General features: G+C 37.8%; 1 protein-coding gene across 2 annotated transcripts in view; it reads right to left on the bottom strand.

The window, feature by feature from the left end:
* The window catches only part of CNTLN (centlein), a 361476-nt gene that overhangs the window by 106834 nt on the left and 228814 nt on the right, over positions 1-25828 (bottom strand). For both annotated transcript variants that reach the window (XM_069576629.1, XM_069576630.1), the window contains exon 13: positions 15692-15792. In XM_069576629.1, coding sequence (XP_069432730.1) covers positions 15692-15792 — 101 coding nt within the window. The remainder of the gene's footprint in view (positions 1-15691; positions 15793-25828) is intronic.

Raw genomic sequence — 25828 nt, 5'->3', positions numbered from 1 at the left:
CAGACCTTTGTTGGCAAATTAATGTTTCTGCTTTCTAATATGCTGTCTAGGTTGGTCATAGCTTTTCTTCCAAGGAGTAAGCGGGGTTTTTTTTGTTTCATGGTTGCAGTCACCATCTACAGTGATTTTGGAGCCCCCCAAAATAAAGTCTGTCACTGTTTCCATTGTTTCCACATCTATTTGCCATGAAATGATGGGACTGGATGCCATGATCTTAGTTTTCTGAATGTTCAGTTTTAAGCATCAAGAGGCTCTTTAGTTCTTCTTTGCTTTCTACCATAAGGGTGGTGTCATCTGCATATCTGAGGTGATTGATATTTCTCCTGGCAATCCTGGTTCCAGCTTGTGCTTCTTCCAGCCCAGCATTTCTCATGATGTACTCTGCATAGAAGTTCAATAAGCAGGGTGACAATATAAAGCCTTGATGTACTCTTTTTCTTATTTGGAACCAGTCTGTTGTTCCATGTCCAGTTCTAACTGTTGCTTCCTGACCTGCATATAGGTTTCTCAAGAGGCAGGTCACGTGGTCTGGTATTCCCATCTCTTTCAGAATTTTCCACAGTTTATTGGGATCCACACAGTCAAAGGCTTTGGCATACTCAATAAAGCAGAAATAGATGTTTTTCTGGAACTCTCTTGCTTTTTCAATGATCCAGCGGATGTTGGCAATTTGATCTCTGGTTCCTCTGCCTTTTCAAAAACCAGCTTGAACATCAGGAAGTTCATGGTTCATGTATTGATGAAGCCTGGCTTAGAGAATTTTGAGCATTACTTTACTAGATTGTAAGATGAGTGCAACTATGTGGTAGTTTGAGCATTCTTTGGCATTGCCTTTCTTTGGGACTGGAATGAAAACTAACCTTTTCCAGTCCTGTGGCCACTGTTGTTTTCCAAATTTGCTGACATATTGAGTGCAGCACTTTCACAGCATCAACTTTCAGGATTTGAAATAGCTCAACTGGAATTCCATCACCTCCCCTAGCTTTGTTCATAGTGATACTTCCTAAGGCCCACTTGACTTCACATTCCAGGATGTCTGGCTCTAGGTGAGGGATCACACCATCATGATTATCTGGGTCATGAAGATCTTTTCTGTATAGTTCTTCTGTGTATTCTTGGCACCTCTTCCTAATATCTTCTGCTTCTGTTAGGTCCCTACCATTTCTGTCCTTTATTGAGCCCATCTTTCCACAGTTTGTCATGATCCACACAGTCAAAGGCTTTAGTGCAATCAATCCAACAGAAGAAGCTGTTTTTTCTGGAATTCTCTTGCTTTTTCTATGATCCAACAGATGTTGGCAATTTGTTCTCTGGTTCCTCTGCCTTTTCTAAATCCATCTTGAACATCTGGAAGTTCTTGGTTCACATACTGTTGAAGCCTAGCTTGGAGAATTTGAGCATTACATTGTTAGCTTGTGAGATGAGTGCAATTGTGTGGTAGTTTGAGGAAGGCTTTCTTATCTCTCCTTGCTATTCTTTGGAACTTTGGCATTCAGATGGATGTATTTTTCCTCTTCTCTTTTGCCTTTCACTTCTCTTCTTTTCTCAGCTATTTGTAAGGCCTCCTCAGACAATCATTTTGTCTTTTTCAATTTCTTTTTCTTGATCACTGTCTCCTATTCAATGTCACAAACCTCCATCCATAGTTCTTCAGGCTCTCTGTCTATCAGATCTAATCCCTTGAATCTAATTGTCACTTGTACCATATAATCAAAAGAGATTTTGGTCTAGTGGTTTTCACTACTTTCTTCATTTTAAGTCTGAATTTTGCAATAAGGAGTTCATGACCTGACCCCCAGTCAGCTCCCAGTCTTGTTTTTACTGAATGTATAGAACCTCTCCATCTTCAGCTGCAAAGAAAAAAATCAGTCTGATTTTGGTATTGACCATCTGGTGATGTCCATGTATAGAGTGATCTCTTGTGTTGTTGGAAGAGGGTGTTTACCATGACCAGTGTGTTCTCTTGGCAAAACTCTGTTAGCCTTTTCCCTGCTTCATTTCTGTACTCCAAGGTCAAACTTGCCTGTTACTCTAGGTATGTTTTACCTTACTGGAAATTTATTTTTTAAATTGTGATTTTAAATGCTTTACTGTTATTTTCACTCTTACTTTTTTTACTCTTACATTTCTTTTGTCCCCTTAACTCTCCTGGATAATATTAAAAATTAATGTAAATTCTCAAACATTTTCTCCATCTTTTAGATATTTTAATAAATTATTAAAAATCTGTTACTATTATGGAGGGTTGCAGAATATAGTAGCCTAAAACATGCCACTTTGGCATACTGATTATTTTGGGCAGTAGTAGGCACTTAAAAAAAAATCGAGGGACAGATTTTCCTAGAATACCCCTTTATCTGCTGGAAGACCCTCCAAAAGGAACTCACTCCCGTAAAGTTTCACCAGAGAAGATTAACTCTTATCACAGGAGGAGGAAACAAGAAGCCCACACTCGATCCAGAAAAGCTTTGTTACAAACTATGATAGCTCTCAGCTAGTCTCTTGAGGGCCCATTCATTTTTCCTAAAATCATTTACTCTCACTTAAGAGGCCTACATCCCTCCTCCTCCTCTCTTCCTATTAGAAGAGTGTGTAATTCTGAATTCTAAAGCCTCCTATTTGAGTACTCACTTTCCCCTGGGTATCTTCCATGTGTATGTAAGACACATACATTAATAAATTTGTTTTTCATAATCTGTCTTTTACTATAGGGGTTTCAGCTAAGAACTCAGAAAGGTGGAAGGAAAATTCTTATTCCATCCCTCCAATTATTTTTTTATTCATCTTAAATTTTGTTTCCTACACTAACTTTATTAAAGGTCTGTTTGTGATTATATCAATTTGGGATACAAAGAAAGGGGAATAGGTATCTTGAGTATTGACAATTTCCTAAAAATCCTGAAACCAAGTAGACCCTGTGGGGGCTCCTGGGTATGGAAGTCTTTCTGTGTCCCCTATTCTGTGTTTGTAGGGGACAGATCCAGCCTCCATGACCTTCCTTGACTCCCAAAGGGCAGATTCAAACATCTGCTAATCAGGGAAGGGAGGGAACGCAGAGACAAGGCAGGAGCAGCCAAGAAACAAGTGTGCAGCCTGGTCCTGGTTCTGCCTCAAGGGATACACCTAACAGTATTCTGGGGTGCAGGCCTTGTACTCACCTTAATATTACCAGCAACCCCACTCTTGAACTATTACAATAAAATGCCTCACCATGTTCTCTCAGGTTGAGACACACAGTTTTCAAGGGCAGGACCCCATTGTGCCCCCCTATGCCTGGCAAAGCAATAAGCCTTCTCTCTTCAACTTCACTCAAAACTCAGTCCCTGAAATTCGATTCAGCATCAGTGCAGAGAGGCTGAGTTTTCGGGCATCAATATTACTATATTTTCTTCATTTTTAGGCAAAAATAAGAGTCATAGTGAGCAGTGGAGAAGGAAATGGCAATTCACTCCAGTATTCTTGCCTGGAAAATTCAATGGACAGAGGAGCCTAGTGGGCTATTTTCCATGGGGTCACAAAAAGCTGGACATGACTGAGCAACTGAGCATACACACAGCACATAGTGAGTATATTACTTTAGAGGGTACTTGTCATACAATAAAATAAGAAATATATCTTTGGTCTTTTTTCTTGGCTCCCTACACAGAGCTTCTAAAAATCCTTAGAATCTCATGAGTGATAGAAAGATAGAGGTAAGAGAATTATCTTCTGTTATTCATAACAGACCCCTTTTCACAAGTTTCGCTTAAATCTATTTTCCTTTACATTTCACTTCTACTTAACACAAGCTGGGATTTTCGTTGGAGACACCAACAAAAGTTGCAAGGTACAAAATTAATACACACAAATGTCTTGCATTTCTATACACTAAAAACAAAAGATAAGAAAGAGAAATAAATGAAACAATCCCATTTACCATCACATTAAAAGAATAAAATACCTAGGAATAAACCTACCTAAAGAGATAAAAGAATTGTACTTTGAAAACTATAAGACACTAATAAGATAAATAATAAATGATACAAAGAGATGAAAAGATACACCATATTCTTGGATTGGAAGAATCAATACTGTCAAAATGCCCATACTACTCTAGGCAATCTACAGATTCAGTGCAATCCCTATCAAATTATCAACAGCTTTTTTCACAGAACAGTAATTTTAAAATATTCTAATTCCTATGGTAAATAAAAGACTCTAAACAGCAAAAGCAATCCTCATGGAATCAGGCTCGTTATCTTCAGACTATACTACAAAGCTAGAGTCATCCGAACAGTATGGTACTGGCACAAAAACTGAAATACTGATAATGGAACAGGATAGGAAGCCTGGAAATAAACCCACACATCTATGGTCAATTAATCTATGACAAAGAAAGTAAGAATATATAATAGAGAAAAACACTCTCTTCAAAAAGTGATGCTGGGAAACTGGACAGTCACATGTAATAGAATTAAATTAGAACATTCTCTAAATCCATACAGAAAAATAAACTCAAAATGGATTAAAGACCTGAATGTAAAACTGCATACTATAAAACTCTTGGAGGGAAACACAGGCAGAACACACTGTGACATAAACTGCAGCAATTTTTTTTTTTTTTTTGGATTGACCTCCTAGAGTAATGAAAATAAAAAGAGAAATAAACAAAGGGCATATAATAAAACTTAAAAGCTTTTTCATAGCAAAAAAAAATACATAAAGTAAAATGAAAAGACAACCCACAGAATGGGAGAAAACATTTGCTAATGAAGCGACCAACAAGGCATTAATCTCCAAAATATAAAATGGGTCATGCAGTTCAATATCAAGAAAACAAACAACACAATCAAAAAATGGGCAGAAGATCTAAGCAGACAATTCTTTAAATAAAGCATACACGTTTCCAAAAAGAACATGAAAATATGCTCAACATTACTAATTATTCAGTTCAGTTCAGTAGCTCATTGTGTCCAACTCTTTGCAACCCCCTGAATCACAGCATGCCAGGCGTCCCTGTTCATCAGCAATTCCTACTAATTATTAGATAACTGCAGATCAAAACTACAATAAATATCACTTCACAATGGTAATAATGGCCATCATCAAAAACTGTACAAACAATAAATGCTGGAGAGGGTGTGGAGAAAATAGGAACCATCCAAAGCTATTGGTATGAATATAAACTGGTACAACCACTATGGAGAACTACAAACAGGTTTCTTAAAAAGATAAAAATAGAACTGTAAAATCCAGCAATCCCACTCCTGAGCATACATCCAGAGAAACTATAATTCAAAAAGATACATGCACCCCAGTGTTCCCTGCAGCACTGTTAACAAGAGCGAGGACATGGAAACCACCTAAATGTCCATCAACAGAGGAATGGATAAAGAAGTGGTACATATATACAATGGGATAGTAGTCAAGTCATTAAAAGGAAAGAAATGCCATTTGCACCAACATGGATGGGTCCAGAGATTAAATGAAGTAAGTCAGACAGAGAAAGACAAATTACTTGTATGTGGAATCTAAAAATTTAAACAAATGAACTTACTCTCTAAACAGAAACAGACTCGCAGACTTCAAAAATAAACACTCACTGTTACCAAAGGGAAAGGAGGGGGGATAAATTAGGAGTTTGGCATTAACATATATACACTACTATATATAAAATAGATCATCATTTAGGACCTAGTGAACTCTACTCAGTATTATATAATAACCAATATGGGAAAAGAACCTGGAAAAGAATGGATATATGTATATGAATAATGAATCACTTAGTTATATACCTTAAACTAACACAACACTGTAAATTCTCTAATATACAGCAGGAGGGATGAAAGGAGCTACTCCACGTTCAAGGTCAGGAGGGGCGGCCATGAGAAGACACCCCTTGTCCAAGGTAAGGAGCACTGGCTGTGCTTTGCTGGAGCAACCGTGAAGAGATATCCCACGTCCAAGGTAGGAGACACCCAAGTAAGACGGTAGGTGCTGAGAGAGGCATCAGAGGGCAGACACACTGAAACCATACTTACAGAAAACTAGTCAATCTAACCACGAGGACCACAGCCTTGTCTAACTCAGTGAAACTAAGCCATGCCGTGTGGGGCCACCCAAGACAGGTGGGTCATGATGGAGAGGTCTGACAGAATGTGGTCCACTGGAGAAGGGAATGGCAAACCACTTCAGTATTCTTGCCTTCAGAACCCCATGAACAGTATGAAAAGGCAAAATGATAGGATACTGAAAGGGGAACTCCCCAGGTTGGTAGGTGCCCAATATGCTACAGGAGATCAGTGGAAAAATGACTCCGGAAAGAATGAAGAGATGGAGCCAAAGCAAAAACAATACTCAGCTGTGCATGTGACTGGTGATAGAAGCAAGGTCCAATGCTGTAAAGAGCAATATTGCATACGAACCTGGAATGTTAGGTCCATGAATCAAGGCAGATTAGAAGTGGTCAAACAGGAGATGGCAAGTGTGAACGTCGACATTCTAGGAATCAGCGAACTAAAATGGACTGGAATGGGTGAATTTAACTCAGGTGACCATTATATCTACTACTGTGGGCAGGAATCCCTTAGAAGAAATGGAGTAGCCATCATGGTCAACAAAAGAGTCTGAAATACAGTACTTGGATGAAATCTCAAAAATGACAGAATGATCTGTTTCCAAGGCAAAACATTCAGTATCAAGGTTATCCAAGTCTATGGCCACAACCAGTAATGCTGAAGAAGCTGAAGTTGAATGGTTCTATGCAGACCTATAAGACCTTTTAGAATGAACACCCCAAAATGATGTCCTTTTCACTACAGGGGACTGGAATGCAAAAGTAAGAAGTCAAGAAACACCTGGGGTAACAGGCAAATTTGGCCTGGGAATACGAAATGAAACAGAGCAAAGGCTAATAGAGTTTTGCCAAGAAAATGCACTGGTCATAGCAAACACCCTCTTCCAACAACACAAGAGAAGACTCTACACATGGACATCACTAGATGGTCAACACTGAAATCAGACTGATTATATTCTTTGCAGCCAAAGATGGGGAATCTCTATACAGTCAGCAAAAACAAGACCAGTAGCTGACTGTGGCTCAGATCATGAACTCTTCATTGCCAAATTCAGACTTAAATTGAAGAAAGTAGGGGAAACCACTAGGCCATTCAGGTATGACCTAAATCAAATCCTTTATAGTTATAGAGTGGAAGTGAGAAATAGATTTAAGGGCCTAGATCTGATAGATAGAGTGCCTGATGAACTATGGATGGAGGTTTGTGACATAGTACAGGAGACAGGGATCAAGACAATCCCCATGGAAAGGAAATGCAAAAAAGCAAAATGGCTGTCTCGGGAGGCCTTACAAATAACTGTGAAAAGAAGAGAAGTGAAAAGCAAAGGAGAAAAGGAAAGATATAAGCATCTGAATGCAGAGTTCCAAAGAATAGCAAGGAGAGATAGGAAAGCATTCCTCAGCGATCAATGCAAAGAAATAGAGGAAAACAACATAATGGGAAAGACTAGAGGTCTCTTCAAGAAAATTAGAGATACCAAGGGAACATTTCATGCAAAGATGGGCTCGATAAAGGGCAGAAATGGTATGGACCTAACAGCAGCAGAAGATATTCAGAAGAGGTGCCAAGAATACACAGAAAAACTGTACAAAAAAGATCTTCACGACCAAGATAATCACGAGGTATGATCACTCACCTAGAGCCAGACATCCTGGAATGTGAAGTCAAGTGGGCCTTAGAAAGCATCACTACGAACAAAGCTAGGGGAGGTGATGGAATTCCAGTTGAGCTGTTTCAAATCCTGAAAGATGATGCTGTGAAAGTGCTACACTCAATATGCCAGCAAATTTGGAAAACTCAGTTTTCATTCCAATCCCAAAGAAAGGCAATGCCAAAGAATGCTCAAACTACCGCACAATTGCACCCATCTCACACACTAGTAAAGTAATGCTCAAAACTCTCCAAGCCAGGCTTCAGCAATATGTGAACCATGAACTTCCAGATGTTCAAGCTGGTTTTAGAAAAAGCAGAGAAACCAGAGATCAAATTGGCAACATCCACTGGATCATGGAAAAAGCAAGAGAATTCCAGAAAAACATCTATTTCTGCTTTATTGAGTATGCCAAAGCCTTTGACTGTGTGGATCCCAATAAACTGTGGAAAATTCTGAAAGAGATGGGAATATCAGACCACCTCACCTGCCTTTTGAGAAACGTATATGCAGGGCAGGAAGCCACAGTTAGAACTGGACATGGGACAACAGACTGGTTACAAATAGGAAAAGGAGTACATCAAGGCTGTATATTGTCACCCTGCTTATTTAACTTATATGCAGAGTGCATCATGAGAAACGGTGGGCTGGAAGAAGCACAAGCTGGAATCAAGATTGCCAGGAGAAATATCAATAACCTCAGATATGCAGATGACACCACCTCTATGGCAGAAAGTGAAGAGGAACTGAAAAGTCTCTTGATGAATGTGAAAGAGGAGAGCGAAAAAGTTGGCTTAAAGTTCAACATTGAGAAAACTAATAGAGTTTTGCCAAGAAAATGCACTGGTGATAGCAAACACCCTCTTCCAACAACACAAGAGAAGACTCTACACATGGACATCACCAGATGGTCAACACTGAAATCAGACTGATTATATTCTTTGCAGCCAAAGATGGAGAAGCTCTATACAGTCAACAAAAACAAGACCAGGAGCTAACTGTGGCTCAGATCATGAACTCGTTATTACCAAATTCAGACTCATATTGAAGAGAGTAGGGAAAACCACTAGGCCATTCAGGTATGACCTAAATCAAATCTCTTATCGTTATAGAGTGGAAGTGAGAAATAGATTTAAGGGCCTAGATCTGATAGACAGTGTCTGATGAACTATAGAATGTGGTTTGTGACATAGTACAGGAGACAGGGATCAAGACCATCCCCAAAGAAAAGAAATGCAAATAGCTGTGAAAAGAAGAGAAGTGAAAAGCAAAGGAGAAAAGGAAAGATATAAGCATCTGAATGCAGAGTTCCAAAGAATAGCAAGAACAGATAAGAAAGCCTGCTACAGTGATCAATGCAAAGAAATAGAGGAAAACAACAGAATGGGAAAGACTAGAGATCGCTTCAAGAAAATTACAGATACTAAGGGAACATTTCATGCAAAGATGGGCTCGATAAAGGACAGAAATGGTATGGACCTAACAGATGCAGAAGATATTAAGAAGAGGTGGCAAGAATACACAGAAGAACTGTATAAAAGAAGATCTTCACGACCCAGATAATCATGATGATGTGATCATTAATCTAGAGCCAGACATCCTGGAATGTGAAGTCAAGTGGGCCTTAGGAAGCATCACTATGAACAAAGCTAGTGGAGGTGAAGGAATTCCAGTTGAGCTGTTTCAAATCCTCAAAGATGATGCTGTGAAAGTGTTGCACTCAATATGCCAGCAAATTTGGAAAACTCAGCAGTGGCCACAGGACTGGAAAAGGTCAGTTTTCATTCCAATTCCAAAGAAAGGCAATGCCAAAGAATGCTCAAACTACTGCACAATTGTAATCATCTCACATGCTAGTAAAGTAATGCTAAAAATTTTCCAAGCCAGGTTTCAGTAATACGTGAACCGTGAACTCCCTGATGTTCAAGCTGGTTTTAGAAAAGGCAGAGGAACCAGAGATCAAATTGCCAAAATCGCTGGATCATTGAAAAAGCAGAGGAACCAGAGATCAAATTGCCAAATCGCTGGATCATTGAAAAAGCAAGAGAGTTCCAGAAAAACATCTATTTCTGCTTCATTGACTATGCCAAAGCCGTGGACTGTGTGGATCCCAATAAACTGTGGAAAATTCTGAAAGAGATGGGAATACCAGACCACCTGTCCTGCCTCTTGAGAAATCTGTATGCAGGTCAGGAAGCAACAGTTCAAATTGGACATGGAACAACAGACTGGTTCCAAATAAGAAAAGGAGTACATCAAGGCTGTATATTGTCACCCTGCTTATTTAACTTATTTGCAGACTACATCATGAGAAACACTGGACTGGAAGAAACATAAGCTGGAATCAAGATTGCCAGGAGAAATATCAATAACCTCAGATATACAGATGACACCACCCTTATGGCAGAAAGTGAAGAGGAGCTAAAAAGCCTCTTGATGAAAGAAAAAGAGGAGAGTGAAAAAGTTGGCTTAAAGTTCAACATTCAGAAAACAAAGATCATGGCATCCAGTCCCATCACTTCATGGGAAATAGATGGGGAAACAGTAGAAACAGTGTCAGACTTTATTTTTGGGGGCTCCAAAATCACTGCAGATGGTGACTGCAGCCATGAAATTAAAAGACACTTACTCCTTGGAAGAAAAATTATGACCACCTAGATAGTATATTTAAAAGCAGAGACATTACTTTGCTGACTAAGGTCCGTCTAGTCAAGGCTATGGTTTTTTCCTGTGGTCATGTATGGATGTGAGAGTTCGACTGTGAAGATGGCTGAGCGCCAAAGAATTGATGCGTTTGAACTGTGGTGTTGGAGAAGACTCTTGAGAGTCCCTTGGACTGCAAGGAGATCCAACCAGTCCATTCTAAAGGAGATCAGCCCTGGGATTTCTTTGGAAGGAATGATGCTAAAGCTGAAGCTCCAGTACTTCGGCCACCTCACGCGAAGAGTTGACTCATTGGCAAAGACTCTGATGCTGGGAGGGATTGGGGGCAGGAGGAGAAGGGGACGACCAAGGATGAGATGGCTGGATGGCATCACGGACTCGATGGATGTGAGTCTGAGTGAACTCCGGGAGATGGTGATGGACAGGGAGGCCTGGCGTGCTGAGATTCATGGGGTCGCAAATAGTCAGACACGACTGAGCGACTGAACTGAACTGAACTGAAGATCCTGGCACCTGGTCCCATCACTTTCTGGAAACAGATGGGGAAACAGTGAAAACAGTGTCTGACTTTATTTCTGGGGGCTCCAAAATCACTGCAGATGGTGATTGCAGCCATGAAATTAAAAGACGCTTACTCCTTGGAAGGAAAGTTATGTCCAACCTTGACAGCATATTGAATAGCAGAGTCGTTACTTTGCCCACAAAGGTCAAGGCTATGGTTTTTCCAGTGGTCAGGTATGGATGTGAGAGTTGGACTGTGAAGCCTAAGAACTGATGCTTTTGAACTGTGGTGTTGGAGAAGACTCTTGAGAGTCCCTTGGACTGCAAGGGGATCCAACCAGTCCATTCTAAGGAGATCAGTCCTGGGTGTTCTTTGGAAGGTCTGATGTTAAAAGCTTAAACTCCAGTACTTTGGCCACCTCATGCGAAGATCTGACTCATTGGAAAAGACTCTGATGCTGGGAGGGATTGGGGGCAGGAGGAGAAGGGGACGACAGAGGATGAGATGGCTGGATGGCTTCACTGACTCAATGGACCTGAGTTTGAATGAACTCCAGGAGTTGGTGATGGACTGGGAGGCCTAGCGTGCTGAAATTCACGGGGTTGCAGAGTCGGACACGATTTAGCGACTGAACTGAACCGAATACACAGAAAAATTTTTTTTAAAGTTAAGTGTTGTCAACTCAGGAGATGCTGTTGTAGATACACGGTGTCATATATAAGACTCCTGTGTGTTTGCATGCTAAGATGCTTCAGTCATTTCTGACTCTTAGTGACCCGATGGACTATAGCCTGCCAGGCTCCACTGTCCATGGGATCCTCCAGGCAAGAATATTGGAGTGGGTTGCCATTTCCTTCTCCAGTGGATCTCCCTGACTCAGGGATTGAACCCATGTCTCTTTTGTTTCCTGCATTGGCAGGCACGTTCTTTTCCACTAGTGATATTTGGGAAGCAACATAAGCCTCCTTGTAATCACAAAGCAAAACCCTACAATAAACACACAAAAGATAAACAGAAAGGAATATAAATACATTTATACAACTAAAGAAAGTTATCAAAATATAAAAGAAGAGAACAGAACTATAAAAAACATCCAGTAAACAATTAACAAAGACATCAATATGTACATACATATCAGCAATTATTTTAAGTGGAAATGCCCTAAATTCTCCAAACAAAGACATAAGAGTAGCTAGATGAATAAAAATAAGATAAGGCCTCTCTATACACTGACTACAAAAGATTCACTATACATGTTAAGACACACATAGACTGAACATGAAGGGATTGAAAAACTTATTTCATGCAAAAGGAAACCAAAGGAAGCTGAAGTAGTGACACTTATATCGGACTAAACAGACTTTAAAACAAGACTGTTGCAGAAAACAAAGATGGATATTATATAATGATGTGTTGTTCAACAAGAGGATTTACCATTTGCAAATATGCATACACCCTACATCAGTTCAGTTCAGTTCAGTTGCTCAGTCATGTCTGACTCTTTGCCACCCCGTGAATTGCAGCACGCCAGGCCTCCCTGGCTATCACCATCTCCCAGAGTTCACTCAGACTCACATCCATCGAGTCGGTGATGCCATCCAGCCAGCTCATTCTCTGTCGTCCCATTCTCCTCCTGCCCCCAATCCCTCCCAGCATCAGAGTCTTTTCCAATGAGTCAACTCTTCGCATGAGGTGGCCAAAGTACCGGAGTTTCAGCTTTAGCATCATTCCTTCCAAAGAACACCCAGGACTGATCTCCCCGAGAATGGACTGGTTGGATCTCCTTGCAGTCCAAGGGACTCTCAAGAATCTTCTCCAACACCACAGTTCAAAAGCATACACCCTACATAAGAGCACCTAAATATAGAAAGCAAATATTAAGAGACCTAATGGTAGAAACAGATAGTAATATAGTAGTTGTTCTGCTCAGATTTAATATTTCATGATAGTTCAGTCTTACTAGGTGGTATGTTTCCAGGAATTTATCTATTTATGTTCTCGGATAAGCAATTTGTTCGAATTTATTTATTATAAGTATTTTCCTATGATTCTTTGTATTATGTTTCTGAATTATCAGTTGTAACACCTCCTGTTTCATTTTTTATTTTGAATCCCCTCTTTTTTTCTTATATGTATAGCTAAAGCCTTGTCAATTTTATTTATCTTTTCAAAGAACCAGTTCTGAACAGATTTATAACTGGTAAGGAGACTGAATCAGTAATAAAAACCTCCCATCCAACAAAAACCAGGACCAGATGGCTTCATTAATGAATTCTACGAAATATTTAGAGAATTAATATTAATTCTTCTCAAACTCTTCCAAAATATTTAAGAGAAGGGAGCTCTTCCAAACTCATTTTACACGGCCAATATTATCTTGATACCAAAACCAGAAAAGGACACCATAAAAATGAAAATTATGGGCCAATTTAAAAATGGATTGAATATCTAAACAGACATTCTTCAAAAGAAGACATACAGGAATAATTTGCTTAGTATGCTTTGCTTTACTGTGTTTTTTACCTAGATACCGTGTTTTTTCAACAAATTGAGTATGTGTGGCAACCTTCTGTCAGCCAAGTCTACAGGTGCCATTTCTAACAGCATTTGGTCATTTTATGTCTCTGTTCCACATTCTGGTAATTTTCCCAATATTTCAAGCCCTTCTCAAGCAAAAGGATTACAATCCACTAAAAACTCAGATTACAGATAGCATTTCTTAGCAATAAAGTGCTTTTTAATTAAGGTAAGTTCATTTTTTTAGATGTAATGCTATTGTACACTTAATAAAATACAATATAGTATAAATACAATTTTTATGTACACCGGGAAACCACATAAATCATGTGGCCTGCTTTATAGCAATATTCATTTTATTGTTGTGATCTGGAAAAAATACCTCACAATGTCTCCTAGAAATGCCTGTACAGATGGCCAACAGATACGTGAAAAGATGTTCAACATCATTAATCAGTAGGGAACACAAATCAAAACCATACTGAAATATCATCTCATATCTTTTAGAATATCTATTACGAAAAAGACAAAGTAACAAATCTTGGTGAGAATGTGGAGAAAAGAGAACCCTTGTGCACTTCTGGTGGGAATGTAAAGAAGTACAGTCACTTTGTATAACAATACGGAGGTTATTCCAAAAAAATAAAAATAGAACTACCATATGATCCAGCAATTCTACTTCTGGGTATTTAACCAAAGAAGATGCAAACACTAACATGAAAAGATATATACACCCCAATGTTCATTACAGCATTATGATAGCCAAGCTATGGAAATAACCTAGGTGTTCATTGATGGATGACAGAAAGAAACTGTGGCGCATATATATATATACATATATATATATATATATATATATACACACACACACATACAATGGATATTATTCAGTCATAAAAAAGAATAGTATCTTGACATTTGTGATAGCATGGATGGGCCTCACAGACATTATGCTAAATAAAGTAAGTCAGAGAGAGAAAAACAAATAACATATGATGTCTCTCATATGCGCAATCTAAAGAAACAAAGAAGCTCAAAAATACAGACAACAAACTGATGATTAACAGAGGTGATAAAAGAAATGGGTGAAGGGGGTCAAAAGGTAAAAAGAAAACAAAAAGAAAAAAGAAAGGAGCACAGGTTCGAGAACTATGATCCCACATGTCGCAGGGCATGGCTAAAATTTAAAAAAAGTAAAGAAAAGAAAAAAAAGTAGTAAAAATAAAGGTCTCATCAGTATTTCACCTAGTGATCTTAGTCACTAGGTGGTCACTGGGCAGTCACTAATGGTCACTGTCTTGACCTATGGCCAAAAAAAAAAAAAAAGAACTCAGTCAAAAAGCAAGCTTAAGTAAAAGTCACTCAAGTCATGTCCAACTCTTTGTGACCCCATGGACTATACAGTCCATGGAATTCTCCAGCCCAGAATACGGGAGTGGGCAGCCATTCCCTTCTCCAAAGTTTAAAATTTGACATAAATCAATGGTGTAAAACAGAAGGATTCAAATATTGGCCTTGACAAGTCATGAGCATACTAAATAAGTGAAACTGGAACAACAAAGTAACTGTGACAAAATCCAGATGAGTGATATCTAAACATTCAAATATTACATACAAATTATTAAGTATAAATAACTAAGTATACTTGTCAACAGCTAAAAAGCACAGTGTTAACAATTAAGCTGTAGTAAGGTTAAATAAGAAGGAACTCTATCATATCAACCTTATTTACTTTTTTTAATGAGGTTACTTGAGGATAGACTGAAGTCATATAGTAAATACACTTATCTTGATTTTAACAAAGGAAAATCTTGCAATTGAAATAGATAATCCCCTTTTACTAAATACTCTCAGGCAGGTTTCAGATTTGCAGATCTCCAAGTTTCCTTCTAGCTCTAAGACTGTGACTCCAGGTGAGAATCACATCACTTCTAGAAAATGTAATGTCATATGAAAATATAAATGAATTATTGATAGTAACTACCTCTACATTATCAATAACTCTATATCACCTACAAAACTTTGAACAAACATAACCAATAAAACTTCATCAATGAATAATTAAAATGAATATTCTCTCCTTATCAAATATTTCTTTAAAATTTTAATAAACTATAAACCTAAATTTTAAGTGTTCTCTACTTGATTTTCTCGTGAAAGATGAAAATGCTAATAAGATACGAAGGAGTAAAGAATAGAAATAGGGAGAACAGGGTAAGATTCTTAGAAGCTGAAAATAAAACATAAAAAACTGGATAATTTTAAACTGCCTACATTGAATATTTATTCTGACAAAGTTACCTTCTCTTCTCTCTGCCATAAATGTATTCAATTCTTGTATTCTTGCTTTATCAACAGACATATGTACTTTAAGTTTATCCAGTTCTTCTTGAAGATTCATCCTATGAAAATTAACATAATAAACAATTACTTTAAATATGTAAGTTAAGAAAAATATGGCAAACATGTATGTAAAGGTGGCAAAAAATTTTTTAAATATATGAATTAGTAAAAAAAGCTAGAGCACATTAATATTAACAAATCCTAACAATTAAAATTGAATTTTAATGACATCTCTAAAGTAAAACGTTTCAACTGAGTTTTAACTTTGTCTAAATAAACATACTAAATAATTAAAAACATAAACTACATAATTTAAAAAAATCTGACTTACCAGATCATTTTCCAACACATAGATACATGATATAAAACAATAATAAAACATTAATACATATTACTGAAAACAGAGTAAATCTAAAGATGCCAAATAAAGGCAAAAAACCCTTACTAGTAAAATGAAATTGAGCTACCATGACAGCAGACCTGGATTAAATAACGTCCATGGACAGCTCTGACCTTGAGACCTGAGTGGACATGAAAATTTATCTGCAGGGACCTTCATGGCTGAGACACAAAACTGGATTAACTGCAGCAAGCTGGGACACAACATTTTCTGAATGAAAACCTGAGTATCTGAGCTTATCTGGCTGAAGTTCCATTAAGGAGCTTTTTGTCCAGTCTAAGGGCAAGAAAGAGTCAACCAAGTGTGATCAGAAACATAAGTATATATTGTTGTTGTTGAGTTACTAAGTCATGTCTGACTCTTTGTGACCTCATAGACTGTAGCACACCAGGCTCCTATGTCCTCCACCATCTCCTAGAGTTTGCTCAAGTTCATCATGTTTACTGAGTCAGTGATGCTTTCTAACCACCTCATCCTCTGCTGCCCTCTTTTTCCTTTTGCTGTCAATTGTTCCTAGAGTCAGGGTCTTTTCCATTGAGTCAGCTCTCCACATCAAGTAGCCAAGGTATTAGATCATCAGCTTCAGCATCAAGTGAAAATGAAAGTTGCTCAGTTGTGTTCAACTCTTTGCAATCCCATGGACTGGGGCCTGCCAGGCTCCTCTGTCTGGAATTCTCCAGGCAAGAATACTGGAGTGGGTAGCCATTCCCTTCTCCAGATGATGTTCCCAACCCAGGGATCAAACCCATGTTTTCCACATTGCAGGTGGATTCTTTACCATCTGAAACAACAGGGAAGCCCAAGAACAGTGGAGTGGGTAGCTTATCCTTTCTCCAGGAGATCTTCCCAACACAGGGATCCAACCAGGAGCTCCTGTATTTCAGGCAGATTATTTACCAGCTGAGCTACCAGGGAAGCCCAAAAGTGAAAGTGTTAGTCACTCTGTCGTGTCCGGTTCTTTGTCACCTCATGGACTATAACCCACCAGGCTCCTCTATCCATGGAATTCTCCAGGCAAGAATACTGGAGTAGGTTGCCATCAGTCCTTCCAATGAATATTCATGGTTGATTTCCTTTAGGATGGACTGGTTTGATCTCCTTGAAGTTCAAGGGACTCCCAAGAGTCTTCTCCAGTACCACAATTTGAAAGAATCAATTCTTAGCTGCTCAGACTTCTTTATGGGCCAGCTCTCACATCTGAACATGACTACTGGAAAAAAAACCTTAGCTTTAATTAGACAGACCTTTGTCGACAAAGTGGTATCTCTGCTTTTTAATATAGTGTCTAGGTTTGTCATAGCTTTCCTTCCAAGGAGCAAGTGTCTTTTAATTCCATGGCTGCAATCACCATCTGCAGTGATTTTTGGAGTCTAAGAAAATAGTCTGTCACTGCTTCTACTGTTTCCCAATCTCTGCCAGGAAGTGATGGGACCAGATGCCATGATTTTAGTTTTTTGAATGTTAAGTTTTAAGCCAGCTTTTTTGCTCTCCTCTTTCACTCTCATTAAGAGGCTCTTTAGTTCCTCTTTGCTTTCTGCCATTAGAAAGGTATCATCTGCCTATCTGAGGATGTTGATATTTCTCCTGGAAACCTTGACTCCAGCTTGTGATTAACCTACTTCAGCATTTCACATGATGTACTCTGCAGGTAAGTTAAATGTGCAGAGTAACAATATATTGCCTTGTACTCCTTTCCCAGTTTTGAACCGGCCAGTTTTTCCAGGTCTGGTTCTAACTTTTGCTTCTTGATCCACAAACAGATTTCTCAGGAGACAGGTAAGGTGGTCTGGTACTCTTGTCTCTCTAAGAATTTTTCACAGTTTGTTGTGATTCACACTGTCAAAGGCTTTAGTAGTCAATGAAGCAGAAGTAGATGTTTTTCTGTAATTCCTTTGCTTTCTCCATGATTCAACAAATGTTGGCAATTTGATCTCTAGTTCCTCTGGCTCTTCAAAACCCAGATTGTATATCTGGAAATTCTCAGTTCATGTACTGTTAAAGGCTAGCTTGAAGGGCTTAAGCATGACCTTGCTAGCGTGTGAAATGAGTGCAGATGTATGGTAGTTTGTACATTCTTTGGCATTGCTCTTCTTTGGCATTGGCATGACAACTGACCTTTTCCAGTCCTGTGGCCACTGTTGAGATTTCCAAATTTGCTGGCATATTGAGTGCAGCACTTTCACAGCATCATCTTTTAGGATTTGAAAGAGCTCAGCTGGAATTTTGTCACCTCTGCTAGCTCTGTCTGTAGTGATGCTTCCTAAGGCCCACTTGACTTCACATTCCAGGATGTCTGGCTCTAGGTGAGTGACCACACCATCATGGTTATCCGGGTCATGAAGACCTTTTCTGTATAGTTCTTCTGCGTATTCCTGCCACCTCTTCTTAATCTCTCCTGCTTCTGTTAGGTCCATAACATTTCCGTCCTTTATTGTGCCCATCCTTGCATGAGATGTTCCTTTGATAGTTTCAATTTTCTTGAAGAGATCTCCATTCTTTTACATTCTGTTGTTTTCCCCTATTTCTTTGTATTGCTCATTTAAGAAGGCCTTCTTTTTTTCTCCTTGCTATTCTCCAGAACTCTTCATTCAGTTGGATACATCTTTCCCTTTCTCCCTTGCCTTTTGCTTCTCTTCTTTCCTCAGCTATCTGCAAAGCATCCTCAGACAATCACTTTGCCTTCTTGCATTTCTTTTTCAATTCATTTCCTATATTGCTGCTGCTGCCAAGTCACTTCAGTCGTGTCCGACTCTGTGCAACCCCATAGACGGCAGCCCACCAGGCTCTCCCATCCCTGGGATTCTCCAGGCAAGAATACTGGAGTGGGTTGCCATTTCCTTCTCCACATTTTCTGTATTACTGACATTAAAACTGAGCCATTATATGTTTGCAGAGATCTGAACAAATGACAGTAATGTAAAAACAGGTTTATGACCTGTGTAGATTGAGAGTTCCGGCAGACACAGTCATCCACTACAGAGAGGTGTCTAAAACTGAGAGAATGGACAAGAAGAACGCCACAACAGAAAATAATTCTTAAAGAAGTCAGGTTTGTAGATAAGAGTAAATATGAATAAGCTCAAAGCCATAAATGACAGTCTGTATATCACCCCATTCAAAATGGGAGAATCTACAAGCAAAGAGAGATAACACAATAATTTAAAATGAATTCTTACAAAATTAAGAGTTTTTAAAATGGTGATACAAAAGAAAAGTTATAAACATATATAAAAAAGAACAGGGGTTTATGACAGAAGACAAATTTTAAAAAAAGAACCAACTACTATATCTAGAAATGATAATAAATAAAAGTAAAGCTAGTAATAACAACATAGTAACTGAAATTTAAAATTCAGTGGGTGGATTAAACAGCACACCAAAAAGCTAATAAAACTTTGTAAAATTAAAGACAACACAAAGAAACAAAGCAAAGGAAACAGTAACTGTATATATAGTGTGTTGGAATGAGAAGGCCAGAAAGCATCTAATAGAAATTATTTGAAGAGAGAATTGAGAAAATAGGGGGTGGGGTGGGGAGGCAATATTTAACAACAAAATCAGATGGAAAATAAGTAATATTTTCCATATTCCATGGTTTACTACTCACAGGTCCTATATTAAAGAACACTCTATTTCAGGAGGAAAACAAACTCAAAAGCAATGTATACAACAAAATAGGAAACGATGATGAAAGAAGTACAAATGTGTACATAACAGCAAGCAAACATTTATTAAGCAAAGCAATCAAAATATCTAAGTGAAGGTAAAAGTAACATTCTGAACAACAAAATGATATTAGATGAATGAGAGGATCAGAATTAAAGTGTTTGAAGATCCTTGCATTGTAAAAGAAGAATGGAAGCATACTGAAGAAATTAAGACTCAAATAAATGAAGTATGTTATAATTTCAAGAAAAAACATTTAAAGAATGGAAAACAAAAATTTACAAACTAGCAGAGCACAAAAATGAACTAAAAATATAATCAAATTGAAGGAAAGAAATATCTTTAAAAGAATCATAAAAAATGAAAAATATTAAGGATAAATATGGTCCTTAAGAACAGTGAAAGAAATGATTTGCTAGGAAGATACAACAGTTCTAAATTTTTATGTACTAAACAAGAAATATAATTCTTAAAATAATTCAAATTAAAAGGTATATAAAGTGAAAGGAAAAAAAACCAAGTAGTCTCTGCTTCCCCCCACTCAATTTACTTCCTGAAAAAAATTGTTTATAGTTTAATACAAATAATTATATTTTTGTCCATAGAAACATAAATACACATATATAAAGATTTAACAAACTGGAATCTTACACATTTGAAATTAGGTTACACTTAGGTTACAGGTTGATGGGAAGGGCAAACAAACATGCACACATATATGCATCCATGCTCAGCCATGTCCAGCTCTTCGCGACCGCATGGACTGTAGCCCACCAGGTTCCTTTGTCCAAGGGATTTCCCAGGAAAGAATGCTGGAGTAGTTGCCATTTCCTCCTCCTGGGGATCTTCTCGATCAAGGGATCGAACCCGCATCTGCTGTGTCTCCTGCATTGGCAGGTAGATTCTTTACCAGTGAGCCACCTGGGAAGCACACCTATACCCAAGCACATCTATACCCAACCACAAAGTGATTAAGTTTAAATTAGGTTCTTGCTTTCTTTTGCTAAGAACATAGAACATAATGCAGCAAGATGGCCCCACAAAGAAAAACCAGATGTAGCTCATCTTAGTTTTCCTTGGCTTTTACTTAGATCACTAACCCGGTGGAACACAGGGCTACAGCTGTTGGAAATGTTATTTCATGCTTCTTTAGAGGTATGCTATGCTTACAATTTTTTTTTTTAAGGAAGAATTCACAAAGTCTATACTGTTAATGTGAAGCATTTATAAACATTAGGGACTGCCTTGTTCTTGAGTCAAAATAAGTACCAACAAACCACACATCTTAATGGATATTTGGAAAAGTAGCTGACAGAGTAAGTGCCCAGGCACTCCCAAGCAGGTTGAACATTGGCTACTTAGGGACTCAGATTTATTATCTATTTATTCTGCTGTATCTGATGTCCTGTCTGGTATGTGAACCACAATTCAAAATCTACTTCTGACTGGACAAATTATGAGAGGTGACTGTATTCAGATGGTGGAGAACAGGCTACAGTGAACTTTGATCAACAAAGAGAGTCCTAAGGACAGTTCAGATTTCTGCCAGGAGGCACTCATGATGATGTCATGATGTAGGAAGAGGGAGTCTTCAGTGATCTGAAGAAAAAGAGACTGGAGTTTGGGAAAGCTGAAATGTTTGAAATTTGTAAAGCACAGTACTCAGAGAGGAGGAAGCTACAGAGGAGGAGCTGTAGAAATTGGCATTATAATTCATTTGAGTCTTTGGCTGAATATTTTGTTGCACAAGCATAGTATGAAGTTCAATGAGGCAAGCTGAGAACAATCAGTGCTTCCAAATTATTCCCAGAGCTCTGCACTGGGAGACATGTGAATTCTAACCAGCTAGAGGGAAGAATCTCATTGAACATTAGGGGTACTCAGCAAAGAACCCAAAAGGGTCATTCCAATGAACAGGGTACTCCAAGTCTATGCTAACAAGGTGTTTTAATATATCTGAAAATATTTAAACTGAAATTTTAAACACACTTCTCTGGGTAAATAACAGAAAAAAAAATGGACAGAAATCATTAAGGACATAGAATGAAAACTCTTCACTGAAAATTTATAAAAGTCTGTCCAGTAACATCAAAACACATATTGTTTTCAAGTGCTATGGATTTGCATCAAAATAAGAATATAATGCTGAAACATAAAACATTTTAAATAAAATTTTAAAAAACTAAATCATGCAAATTATTTTCTATGGCCACAATACCAAAACACTTAAAGTAGAAATCAACACCAATTATCTCTGGAAAATCCCCAGATATGTGAAATTAAAGAAACTACTTTAAAATACTTTTCTCTCAATGAACAATCTAAGAAGAATTAGAAAATATTTGAACTTATAAAAAAATAAAACACAATCTTTGAAAATTTGTGAAGTGCTAAAGCAGTGCCTACATGCATTTCTAGATCATTATATGCATATATTAGAAAAGAAGAAAGACCTACAATGATGTAAGCTTCCAAACTGAAAAAAAAAAAAAAACTAGTAAGAGGACAAAGCAATTTGAGTGCTTTTTCATATATGGACATAGTTCCTTTATGAAATATTTGTTCAAATGTTTTGCTCATATTTGTACTGGATTGGCAGTCCTTTTCTTATTTATTCATAGGAACTATATATTCTGGGTATTAGCCCTTTGCTAGACATATTCCTTTGTCTTTTTGTACTCTGATATATCTTACTGGGCTCTGAAAGTTGTCTTTTGATTAACTGAATGGTATCTTTCAATGAACAGAAGTTCATGATTTTAACAAGCCCTGTTTACCATATTTTAGTTTAATTTAGTCTATTCTTTAAATCTTTGTCTACTACAAAGACAAAAAGGTGCTCTTCTATGATTTCCCTTTAAAATTTTATTACTTAATCTTTCAAATTTAGACCTGTAGTTCACCTAGAATTGATTTCTATGTATGGTAAGAATACAATATCATTATAATATTTTATATATATATATAATATAATTTAGCTATACAGGTAACTTTTAGCTATCAGTTCAGTTCAGTTCAGTCGCTCAGTCGTGTCCGACTCTTTGTGACCCCATGAATCGCAGCACGCCAGGCCTCCCTGTCCATCACCAACTCCCGGAGTTCACTCAGACTCACATCCATCGAGTCCGTGATGCCATCCAGCCATCTCATCCTCTGTCATCCCCTGATCCTCCTGCCCCCAATCCCTCCCAGCATCAGAGTCTTTTCCAATGAGTCAACTCTTCTCATGAGGTGGCCAAAGTACTGGAGTTTCAGCTTTACCATCATTCCTTCCAAAGAAATCCCAGGGCTGATCTTCAGAATGGACTGGTTGGATCTCCTTGCAGTCCAAGGGACTCTCAAGAGTCTTCTCCAACACCACAGTTCGAAAGCATCAATTCTTCGGCGCTCAGCCTTCTTCACAGTCCAACTACCACATCGATACATGACCACAGGAAAAACCATAACCTTGACTAGATGGACCTTAGTCGGCAAAGTAATGTCTCTGCTTTTAAATATACTATCTAGGTTGGTCATAAGTTTTCTTCCAAGGAGTAAGCATCTTTTAATTTCATGGCTGCAGTCACCATCTGCAGTGATTTTGGAGCCCAAAAATATAAAGTCTGACATTGTTTCCACTGTTTCCCCATCTATTTCCCATGAAGTGATGGGACCGGATGCCATGATCTTCGTTTTCTGAATGTTGGGCTTTAAGCCAACTTTTTCACTCTCCTCTTTCACCTTCATCAAGAGGCTTTTTAGTTCTTCTTCACTTTCTGCCATAAGGGTGGTGTCATCTGCATATCTGAGGTTATTGAGATTTCTCCCGGCAATCTTGATTCCAGCTTGTGTTTCTTCCAGTCCAGCATTTCTCATGATGTACTCTGAATGTAAGTTAAATAAGCAGGGTAACAATATACAGCCTTGACATACTCCTTTTCCCATTTGAAACCAGTCTGTTGTTCCATGTCCAGTTCTAACTGTTGCTTCCTGACCTGCATACAGATTTCTCAAGAGGCAGGTCAGTTGGTCTGGTATTCCCATCTCTTTCAGCTATACAGGTGTATCAACTGCTATTTTGGTTGTTTCCATTTTTCATAATTATAAATAATTCTGTAGTTAACATCCTTGTGTTATGTGTTGACATTTGAGATTACTATTTTTTGAGTACATATTTTAAAAGGCAGAAAACTGTCTCACACACAAAAAATTATGTAGACTAAGGCAACCAACATTACTGTACCAATTATTTAGATTTTAAAATACTAATATTATGTAATATTTAATCCATAGCTTTCATTTTTGTGAAAAAATTAAATTATTTTGTTACTGAGCATGAGATGGTTAGATGGTATCACCTGTATCACTCAAAATGAAATCTGATATTTATATATGGTTATTACCATTTAATTCAGATGGTCACAAACTCAACATTGGTGATAAAACACCGGGAGAATGTGAAGGACAGGGAAGCCTGGCGTGCTGCAGTCCATGGGGTTGCAAAGAGTTGTACAACACTGAGCGATTTAACAACAACAATTCCATTGCCAACAAAGGTCCATCTAGTCAAGGCTATGGTTTTTCCAGTGGTCATGTATGGAGGTGAGAGTTGGACTATATAGAAAGCTGAGCACCGAAGAATTGATGCTTTTGAACTGTGGTGTTGGAGAAGACTCTTGAGAGTCCCTTGGACTGCAAGGAGATCCAACCAGTCCATCCTAAAAGAAATCAGTCCTGAATATTCATTGGAAGGATTGACGCTAAAGCTGCAACTAAAGCTGCAACTCTGATACTTTGCCCACCTGATGTGAAGAACTGACACATTTGAAAAGACCCTGAGGCTAGGAAAGACTGAAGGCAGGATGAGAAGGGGACGACAAAGGATGAGATGGTTGGATGGCATCACTGACTCAACGAACATGAGTTTGAGTAAACTCTGGGAGTTGGTGATGGACAGGGAGGTGTGGCATGCGGCAGTCCATGGGGTCGCAAAGAATCGGACACAACTGAGTGACTTAACTGAACTGAACTAAAGTGAACAATTCAGTTATTCCACTTTTATTCCCTCCCTAGAAATAATGAGTACCTTACATTTTTACATACTGTATATATATGTCTGTGTATACAATTATATAGAAGTATATTTTTGTGGATATATGTGTGTGTTTGTATGTGCACACACACACACATATATATATTCACAAAAACAGTGCTGTTATTGACTTAAATTTCCTTATTTTTAGAGAACATAGTATATATACTATTATTGAATTTTCTTCATTAACTCAACTTTTGCTTTTGAGGATCTATACATTGCTTTGTAGATCCAATTCATTCATGTTAAATGTAGCATAGCTCACATTACATTTAATATAAATATAGTATCACCAACTCAGTAGACGTGCATTTGAGCAAACTCCAGAAGATAGTGAAGGACAGGGGAGCCTGGCACGCTGCAGTACACTGAGTCACAAAGAGTTGGACATGAATTAGCTACTGAACAATAACAACATATTAATATATCATGATGCACTTATATCAGCTAATTATGGACATTTAGATTGCTTATTATTCTTCACTACTACAAAAATACTACAGTGAACACCCTTATTTATATATCTTAGTTCATGTTATTTAAAAATTTTAAAGATCCTAAGAATCTATTTCAAAGTGAAATTTTTCTTTCAACAGTTTTTTATTTTCTCCAAATAGAATTACAAATATTGGGAAAAGATATTACTAAATAAAATGACTTTATAAATCTGAAGATAACTGCCAAAAGAATTCCTACATTGATGATATCATTTATTTCTTAAGAACCCTGCTCTGCATTGGAAAACAAAACTGTTATAAAGCCGGAGGATCTGATATTTATATATGGTTATTAGCATTTAATTAAGATGGTCACAAACTCAACATTTGTGATAAAATTATTTTCCCTAGAGAAAGAAAGAGTATTTTAAAATAGACTGAGTTAGTATGACAAAATATACTTAAAGTAGCTTTAATATCTTTTTTTTTATAAAAATCAAATGATTATTCACTAAACA

Source organism: Ovis canadensis, chromosome 2, assembly GCF_042477335.2.
Source record: "Ovis canadensis isolate MfBH-ARS-UI-01 breed Bighorn chromosome 2, ARS-UI_OviCan_v2, whole genome shotgun sequence".
NCBI lineage: Eukaryota > Metazoa > Chordata > Mammalia > Artiodactyla > Bovidae > Ovis > Ovis canadensis.
Note: the sequence above shows the minus strand (reverse complement) of the source record. Positions and strands in the feature narration are given on the sequence as shown.